Below are 9,635 nucleotides of genomic sequence, written 5' to 3'. Positions count from 1 at the left end.
GTGATGCACTGCTGTAATATGGGGGGGTGGTCAACAAAAGTGGGCGTAGCTAAACATGTTTTGGCGTGCTCCCAAACTTCTTATCTCAATTTAAAATTCATTGAGCTGGTACAAAGAAAAACAATTAACAAAGATTATATTGCTTTTTTAATAAATGGCATAAGTCCATGACAAGTCTCATATTCTTGTGGCTACAGCATGCGTCTACCAAAATTCTATAGGTTGCTCTATAGCCATTTCTTTTGTGCCACATTTGCAGCGTTTCGTGAGCCTTCAAAAATTCACTGTCTAGTTGCACATCTGTCCTGATAGCTCTTCTTTCAGATTCATCGAGTCCAAGAGTGATAGCGTATTCCAACCAGTTATAATCAGCAAATTTAGAGGCAAAACGCCTAACGTTCTCATCAGTAACTTCGTTATTCAAATCTTCTTTTCGAATACCAGTGTTACGCATTATTTCTTGAAGTTCAACAGAAACACCTGTATAAGTATAATTACACAGTAAGGTGCATGCATGCATGTAATACAAAATAATGCATGCATGCATGCAAGTGATGTATTAGTGAACACCTGTTATGTGAACATGTACATGTACCTAGGCCTGCTTGAAAAGTGCATTGGTTGCCTATTGACAGAGAAGGGTCAATATCAATGGTGATTATGTTTGGCTCCTGGATCCCTTTCAGAGCAAGTTGATAAAACAGTTCTGGTACTGAATCTGAAGTGGAACTTTGGTGCCGAAACACGGCCTTGATTTGAATGGAGGGGACTGCTTTGCCGGGCTCATAGTAGTTCACTGTCTTCATTAATAGCTGCAACAAGAACGCATGGTGAAAAACAAACCTTGGATTAACAGATTAATTTTGATTGAACCTCAATCGGTAAACAATATTTTTATCATGCACTGTACTATAATTATAGTGAATTATCATTGAATATTGAATGACGTCACTTTCATGCTAAGAAAAGAACACTTACAAATTTGGCGGTTAGAGGTCTCAAGATCCAACCATTCACTAAATCAGGTCGAGGAATGTCAACTTCAATTTTATCGCCCATAATCTCAACTGCACTGAGAAAAGCACCTTTTGTCCATAGACCATCAGTATCATAATACTTCTTCACACTCTATATATAATAGAGCAAAACGATGTCACAACATCATGCAACTCATAATTGAAAGAAGACAACATGTATACACACATGACTTATAAACTTACTCCTCACTCACATTGATGCAAGTTTCAAGGTCCCAAGTTATTGCGAGGTGAATTGTCCAGTTACTGATGCTCTTACTAAGATAGTAGAGAGTGGCTGTGTGCTTGCGTTGAGGCTCCATCGATCTTGGAATTTGCGGATCAACTGAACTTACGATACCGATGCCACTAAAACCAGTTAACAAGATGGAGCCATAACTGGAACTGTCAGAAAAGGAGCCCTGTGGTTCCAATTTCTTAAAATCGTATGGGAGATATGTTTGGGAGCAAAGTGCTCTTACAAATGAAAGACCTTTAACTGCCTCTCCATATGCACAGTGTTGTATTTCAATAGTGATAGGGTTTCTAAATCGACAAAGAGGGTTACATCTGATCCAGTACACGGCACTCATCAATTCGTGATTTTTAGGAAAGCGGTAACATTTTTGTGAGATAGTTGCATACAAGTGTATAGTGTAATGCTTGGATTCAGCTTTAGCTGGCAGACAATCTTTGGGTATAAACATATTAAACCCATATCCTTTCCAATGAAAATTTTGAGCATTGTTTGTTACTTCCAGTTTAGTATGGCTTTCAATAGAGACACCTGGGATAGCTGCATTCATATGTAAAGAATGATAAGATACCTTAGAGTACAATACAGCACTTTTCGAGGCTTCTATTTGCTCGATATTCCATGAGAGTGTTTGATAAAATACTATTCGATGCATGCAGAATAATCTATATATATCATTATGTGCTTACGCTTAAGAGACGTAGCGAGTAAGTCCTCTAAACCAGTACGGTGTTTGAATAATAGCTCCTCTCCACCTGTCTGACGTCTTGTTTTTCTCTCCCTATAATTATAATATAAAAGAAAGATAAAGCAATATAATATTATCATGCTATAATACAATAGCAGTAAAATATACATATAGAAAGCTATTAAGAATAGTTGTGGCTAAAAGCATTTTTGTGGGATCTGTATCGACCCAAGTTAAGTACGTATAGTCAACCCCACAGCTCACTCTTCCAAGTTAGCATCAGCTACGGTTGAACGTTTAGAGTCTGCTTCTGACTGGGTACGCTGGCGTGGCTGAAATCATTAACCAAAAATGAACATTCCATTGAGTAATAAGGGTGCACTTACAGTCATATACCCTCGAGCAGCTGCTTCCAGACAAGCAACAGTGGCGGCATTTGAAAACCTCGATTCTTTAGCCACTGCCAATGCAGTTTTATCCATCTATATGTGATGCAGAATATGAATAATTCAATCACCATGGACATTGTAGTGCATGATAATTTAGGGACAGATCAGTAAATCTCACTTTGTTAGTAATTTGTACGATGGCTCTTGACGATAGTAGCTCTTTAACAGCATCTAAATGGCCATAATTTGCTGCAGCCATAAGCGGTGTAACTCCACCCTACAAATACAACACACATACAATAAGGCCAGACCAAATTGATTATCTATTTATTTTTTGCCAGTATTTTAGACCAGGCAGGCAGGCAAATTAACTACTGGTTTCTATTAGATCCTGCCTTAGCCTCGTTCCCAGGCCGATCTGTCTCCAATTGAACGCTAGGTCAACTCCTAGGCCTGGTATTGATTGTATCTGGGCGTGGTTGGAATTCGCTCAAACGAACAAATTCCTAAGCGTTTAAACACTAGCTAGCTAGCTACCTGTGACTCAACTATGGAGACTTCAGCTCTGGATTTCGATGGAGCAATAGCTTACTCTCTTGAAGGAACAGGCCCAGGCGAGGCTATATTAAGCACATTTTTGCCGGGTAACTCCCAAAGCTGTGTTTCCTCGAGACATAATCTCTTTCAGCAATTTATAACACGCCTAGTCCATGAGCCACGTGTAGTACTTGCTAATGACTGACCACACCCAGTAAAAAGAGACTTTCCAATACAGTTATAATTATGTTCCGAAGGTAGCTATTGGAACATGTAACGTGTAAGCGTGCTGGTTAAGACTACTACAATAGGTAATAGACCTTGAAATATAAGTGAGTTGCACGGACTAAGCACAGTTACTTAATTGTAGTTTATTATGCACTGGGTGTAGAAACAGAGATATTGTTGTGATGGCCTTGATTAAACCGCAGCGTAGCGCGGATGTTACTCAAGATACCAACCGTTTCCTATCCCTCTAACTCTTAAATCTATGCTCTGATATGAAGTATGCATGGTGACTACGTACATAGGCTAGATAGTTATTTCTTTTCTTTATAAGCCCTTGCTTCAACGTACCACCCCTTTTCATTTATGCCTCGAGGCGTAGCCGCACGAGGGATACGGTAAGGCTACATGACTGTGGATATGACTGTGCATATGTACGTACAGGTGTGTCTGTGTGTGTCTGTTTCAGCTGTAACTGCTCAACGGATTATGATTTGTGGATTTGCAACTGGCTGAAGCTTATTTCTCGAGTTATGGCTCACAGTGAAGGCTGTTATAGTCTCTTCAGAGTCTTTCATAGCATCGATCTGTTCGCACAAACTTTCTATTCAACTTATGAGTTGGTCTTGCTTTGTTAGTTGGTTAGCTACAATTATAGAGTCAGAATAGAGCTGCAAAGCTGCATGCATGCATAGATTAAAGAGTTAGAGGGATTGGAAATGGAGTGGTGCATGTGATGTTTTTACATTGAATCTGCAGTGCAGCCTCGTGCCCTATGAACGAGGCTATTAAGCAAAATTTTTGTCGGGTAACTCCCTCAAAATAAGAAATTTGTGTTTCCTCGAGATGTCATCTCTTTCAGCAATTTATAACACGCCTAGTCCATGAGCCACGTGTAGTACTTGCTAATGACTGACCACACCCAGTAAAAAGAGACATTCTATAAATTATGTTGTTTTAGAACTAATGAAACATGTAGCGTGTATAAGCGTGCTGGTTATGACTACTATACACTAGATATAGACCTAGTGAGTTGCATGGACTGAGCACTGTGTATAGAATTAGATATTGTTGTGATGGCCTCGATTAAACCGCAGCGTATAGCGCAGATTAAAAAGCAAACTAATTACCTCTTCTATATACACTCTATAGAAACATGGCGAGAGGCCAGCGCAGCTTGCAACACTCGTTTAGTTAGTTTAATTTTTTATTACAAAAGCGGTATTTGCAGCTAGGGGATCATAACATATACATGCAGGCCAGCAATTCATAAACAAAATGTTTTCTTACCTTTAAGTTGTTAGGTAGATCTACTGTGGCTTCTAACGATACAAGCTCCACGATGGTATCCTTATGGCCTCCCATGGCCGCTACAATAAGTGGAGTGTCGCCAACCTGATAAACGATGGAGCATAATTTTTGTAGATAGTATTATTGCTTACTTTGTTGGCCTTGTCACAAGAGGCTCCGGATAAAATGAGTTTTCTGACTGTCCCAGCATGACCGTTCTGAGCTGCTTCGATCAAAGAAGTATTTCCAGCCTATATACATATTTCAGACACATGCAATGAAACTTGTCTATTGTACACAAGAATGCCGTCACCCTCATAATAATAACAAGTCCATATATAATTTTATTGCTTTTTAATAAGTGCTGACATCAGCGTTTTACATTTAAATTGCACAGGAAGCGACTCATCACCAAGTGTGCAGATATTTTTCCATATCGCACACCCGGCAGTATTATTGCACACTTGTTATTACACACTAGGAAGTGATTCTTAATTGGAATGAAACGTTTTCAGCAGTGAGAGAACAATAAAAGCAATGATTTACACACTTATGATCATGCAATGCAATGTTTATCAGTCTCTTTTCATGTTTTCTGATGCTCTCTGATGCTCTGTATAACTTCTTTGCTCTTTTGCAGTGATGCTGAGGGTCAGGAGGTTGTCAGTGTTCAGTTTAGCAGTCAGTTTAGCAGTCATATTTAACGCATCTAACAGGGCATCAGTGTTGGGAATGAGTGCTTTGAGCGGAATATTGCACAGTGTAGAAGTGTACTGCACCACCATTTAAGCCTGTTCAGCTTTTGTAATTCGTTTTTGCTTCAAAACTGGTTGTGACACTTTTCTTTTGCTACTAGCGGTCCATGTTTCCTCTTCTGATACACTGGAGCATGATAGAAAGCAAGCACACGCTGTTTATCCTTCAGAACTATCCATTTTCAAAACGGGTTGCTGGTTGTCAACGTTTTTCTTGTCTTTTTTTCTTGTCTGTTCTCTACAAAATCTTTTACAATGTAGTAGCCTTCTGCAAGCTCTCCTGGTATTCTAGAGTTTTATTTCTTTGTCTTTTAGCCGTTTTCTTTCTCTTAAACTCGTCTTCAACTGGGAGAAACTCAATTTTGTTGCTACGCATCCTTCTGGTTGGCAAAGCAACCGCATGTTGCGCATGCGCAGATTCAACCTGCATTTTGGTTGCTAAGCAATAAATGCATTATCCCATGGATACTGAGATTATCACTCGTCTGTGCATGCCTAGTAGCTGTCACTCGTGCCTGCATCAGTATCCATAGGATAATATCATAATACATAATGATGGATTTTTTTCTTCTAGCTAACATTTGCATGCCAGACCATGCTATAAAAAATGATAAATAATTGACTTTATAATACTATAGGCCAGCATGCTATAATTATTATTGATTGTTCAACTTTTAGCTCTGTACTACTATATATACGATATTGAGGTGTTGCTGATCAAATTTCTGGGCTTATTATGCCTCGGTGCGCATATGCAGGCAAGCTAGGTATACGATAGTGTGTCTGTGTGTACATGTGTGTGCTACAGCTGCTCAAGGATCAATGAACATGCCAGTAAGAGTTTCTATAGGCTTCTAGTAACGTTTTTTGGATTTTGATTTGTGGATTTGCAAAATAATGCTTCGTTCTACTTGGAATGCCATTGCAACCTTTCAGAAGAGTGCGTAGCAAAACTTGTCCATGGAGTGTTGCTACTCTATACTTAGTAGTTAGCTCTGCACTAGAACGCTAGCTATTGCATGGTGATGCAAGGCTTTACTGATGCAGCAGACATTACTTTGTACTTTTGGTAGCAATAATCATGATCAATTATTTCCCACTTTTTGGGTTTCCCTGTGATTAGCCAGATGCAAAAATGTTCATCATGATATAGCTTTTACGTTATTAGCTTTGACATATCTATGCACCGAGGCATCTCAGCACCCGCGGTGCTTTCATTGTTTACACACACATCTTTTAGGTCCTTCAATATTCAAATCAGGAGATTTGAGACAGCCACTGCCTGAAGGTAGCCACTGTTACTAATTCCTAGCACTGCTTCAAACCAGTATAGCCATACTAATAACCATCAAATGGCTAAACTTCTCTTACACAATGGTAAATTAATTTCTATTCTATAATATAGTGCGAATGCTAGCCAGCTCAGCATACTTGGTCAATAGTGTTTGCTCAAGCCGATAGTGGGCCTGTCATTTGAGCCACTTAGTCGGTTTTTGACCAATGGCATGCAGACTGTTATAATCCTCACTGTACGTAGCACGTGATTCAACCTGTGCATGCTAGCAGGCCACCTATATTTATTGCAGTCAATTAATGTAGGGGTTACCGCTATGAAATATAGGTATCACTGTATAACTTACTTCATTAGATACATTTAAAGAGGCTCCAGATAAAAGAAGAGTCCCAACTGTCTCTGTGTGTCCATTAATAGCTGCCGAAATGAGTGGAGTATTTCCAATCTGTGTGCCGAAATAATAATCTATGAACATATGAATGCTTGCTAAAAAGGATGCAAAAAAGTTCAAAGAGTCCAAAATTAATGGCTGCTGCAACAAGAGCGAGACTAAATACAGGAAAATTCCAAACTTTGACCTTCAATGTAAAATAAGGTATGTGTAGTCATGGGGATTACTATTAAACCCAGTCTATAGAATACTGTGTGACAATTCAACAGCTAATAATTATACAATGTTAGCGACTAACATTATTAGCCAGATTAACATGTGCTCCCGACGACAACAGTATCTTGACAATGTCAGTATGTCCAAAAAATGCGGCCCTGATAAGAGCGCTACTTCTTTCCTGTAATATAAAATGCATGGGGTTAAATATACTAGCAGATGTGATCGCGTACTCCCACTAACCTATTACTATAATAGGGAATATAGACACACAGTTATACTGTAACAGCAATTGAAGGTACAAATGCTAAATAAGAACGTGCATTGTATATCACATTACAGCCAGTCAACAGTATTATATAGATACGAATGCCTATTATAATTATACATGTGAGGAATAATATATGTATGGTACTCACTCTATTTAGAGAATCCACAGTGGCTCCGGCCGACATCAAATCCCTCACAATATCTGTGTGACCAAACCTGGCTGCTAGGATTAGAGGAGTGTCCCCTAACTGTGGGATATACACAATCAATTAAAGTCAACGTCAGATGCATGCATCATCATCAAACTGCATAGCTGCATGATATTACTCACTTTATTCGCCACATTGACTGTTGCTTTATACTGTAGTAGTTGCCTGACGATATCCGTGTGTCCATTCTTTGCTGCCAAGATAAGTGGGTTGTTTTCCTCCTATAAACCAACAAAAACTGATGACAATTGGGAATAACTGATTTTCTAAACATCATGTATTGGAGCATGCTACATGATACACATTATCACTTTCACTGTTTGCACTATAGATTTTCAATGGCATACCTATATGGCATAGGTATGCCAGCTAGTACTATAGATTTTCAATGGCATACCTATATGGCATAGGTATGCCAGCTAGTACCCATTGTACAAATGTCTGCAGACAAGGCTTCAGAAGCAAACTTACGAGGTTCAATAAGTCCACAGTTGCTCCAGATGAAAGCAGTTCCTTTACTGTACCTTTGTATCCAAGCATGGCTGCCACGATAAGTGCTGTGTCCCCTTTCTTCACGCAAGCAATAATAGTAAAAAACACCAACCAAATATAGAGATTTAATAGTCAGCGTTGCACTTACATTATTAGCTAGATCCACAGTGGCTTTCGCTAGGAGTATCTCATGTACATCATCTTTGTGGCCTCTTCTCGCTGCCGATATTAGCGGTGTATTCCCATCCTTAAATAATGAGATATGGAAGTCATAACAGTGATTATAAGACCGTGAGAAACTTTAACACCTAAATTTCACTTACTTTGTTTGCCAGATCAACAGAAGCTCCACATCTGAGTAGTTCCCTGACAGTTCTTGGATTATCATTCCAGCCCGCTGACATAAGTGGAGTATCCCCACGCTGCATGTGTACACATGCATACCAGAGCTTAGGCCAGGCAAAGTAGAATCATTGTTTTTTATCAGCCCCCGCTTGTGGTAAAAGTATGCCTCCTTGACTTTCAATATTGTTCTAATAACACGCACCCCTTCATTTCTTAATGACGTGCTTTTTTGGCTAAAAATTTAGGTGACCCTAGTGCTGATAATCATAATAATTATAAAATATGATGAAGCAATAATAATTATAATGAATAATGACCTCCTCCCCTCATGCAAATTGAGGAAGTGGATAAGATGAGAAACAAGGAATCTACTTTGCCTGGCCTTATGTGCAGTCAGCTAAGCATTGATCAATACAATGCAAAGAAAGTTACTCACACCATAGTACTCTCTTACAATAGGACATGGGAATTGCTGTACCGTATAAGTTTTTAAGGCGCCACATTAAAATAATTACGCTGGTAAAGGTGGCTCTATTAGGAGGTTGGAAAATTAGTTAAGAGGGGCGCCTTCTAATTAGAGGTAAAAAAACAGCTTTGCAAATGGACTGTGCATATGGCACCTGCAGCTCTTGGTCTTCCAACAGGACTGTGCATAGGTTACACACGTTAAAGAGGTACTATGGTTCGTTTTGGCTTGGGGGTTGCCCAGATGTGGAAGGAAGAATTCTGTGATCTGTTTGCTCATTTTACCTCTATCTACCAACGCGCTGTCTAAAAATAATTACCCACACATGGTGGAGCTCCCATTTGGAGTTTCAAAAATTATTTTAGAGGCTTCATGGCACATCTTTAGAGGGGCACCTTAAAAAGAGCTTATGCGGTACTTTTAACTGGACAATCTGACTCACAACGGTAGCTTTGTCCATAGTTGCTCCACATGAGTGCAGCTTGGTGACTATCTCTGTGAAACCATGTCTCGCTGCTATAAAGAGAGGTGTAATACCATCCTGTAGGATAAGAGTTATTATCTATAGAACAAAACCCCTAAAAACCATTACATTGTCCAGTGGATCCACACTGTTTACGTCTTCTCCTCTTTCAATTGCTGCTTCAATAGCATCCAAGTCTTGAGCTCTAACGGCTGAAATGATATCCATAGTATGTATGTACCTAGTACCTTGAATTGCACACAAATTGCTTGAATGTCTTTCAATGATGAGATCGAGAGTACTAAAAAACTCCCTAGGCAGGGCCGGCCCACT

At 39.4% G+C, this 9,635-nt stretch overlaps 1 protein-coding gene across 2 annotated transcripts; it reads right to left on the bottom strand.

Moving 5' to 3' along the window:
• Nucleotides 1–77: 77 nt before the first annotated feature.
• LOC135341059 (ankyrin repeat domain-containing protein 17-like) lies at nucleotides 78–9,610 on the bottom strand. Of its 2 annotated transcripts, none has more exons than XM_064537527.1 (19): nucleotides 9,432–9,610; nucleotides 9,282–9,380; nucleotides 8,352–8,450; nucleotides 8,177–8,275; nucleotides 8,008–8,106; nucleotides 7,659–7,757; nucleotides 7,477–7,575; nucleotides 7,140–7,238; nucleotides 6,797–6,895; nucleotides 4,554–4,652; nucleotides 4,402–4,506; nucleotides 2,528–2,626; nucleotides 2,347–2,442; nucleotides 2,225–2,292; nucleotides 1,962–2,053; nucleotides 1,232–1,812; nucleotides 979–1,128; nucleotides 596–812; nucleotides 78–480 (listed from the first exon to the last, which is right to left on the bottom strand). In XM_064537527.1, exons 1-19 carry the CDS (start codon nucleotides 9,528–9,530, stop codon nucleotides 125–127), a joined length of 2,754 nt encoding a protein of 917 aa, XP_064393597.1. In that variant the 5' UTR covers nucleotides 9,531–9,610; the 3' UTR covers nucleotides 78–124. The 2 variants fall into 2 exon arrangements, with proteins under 2 accessions (XP_064393597.1, XP_064393599.1); XM_064537529.1 differs by having other exon boundaries at nucleotides 9,282–9,355; nucleotides 9,432–9,585.
• Nucleotides 9,611–9,635: the final 25 nt, after the last annotated feature.

The sequence above is a fragment of the Halichondria panicea genome, chromosome 9, assembly GCF_963675165.1.
Source record: "Halichondria panicea chromosome 9, odHalPani1.1, whole genome shotgun sequence".
Classification (NCBI taxonomy): Eukaryota; Metazoa; Porifera; class Demospongiae; order Suberitida; family Halichondriidae; genus Halichondria; species Halichondria panicea.
This window is presented reverse-complemented; position numbering and strand designations above follow the sequence as displayed.

Coding starts and splice junctions, on each gene's coding strand:
- LOC135341059 (XM_064537527.1), bottom strand. CDS start 9,530: ATGGATATCATTTCAGCCGTTAGAGCTCAAGACTTGGATGCTATTGAA. Junction 7,239..7,476: donor CTGTGGATTCTCTAAATAGA/GTGAGTACCATA, acceptor TTTATATTACAG/GAAAGAAGTAGCGCTCTTAT. Junction 4,507..4,553: donor CTTGTGACAAGGCCAACAAA/GTAAGCAATAAT, acceptor ATCGTTTATCAG/GTTGGCGACACTCCACTTAT.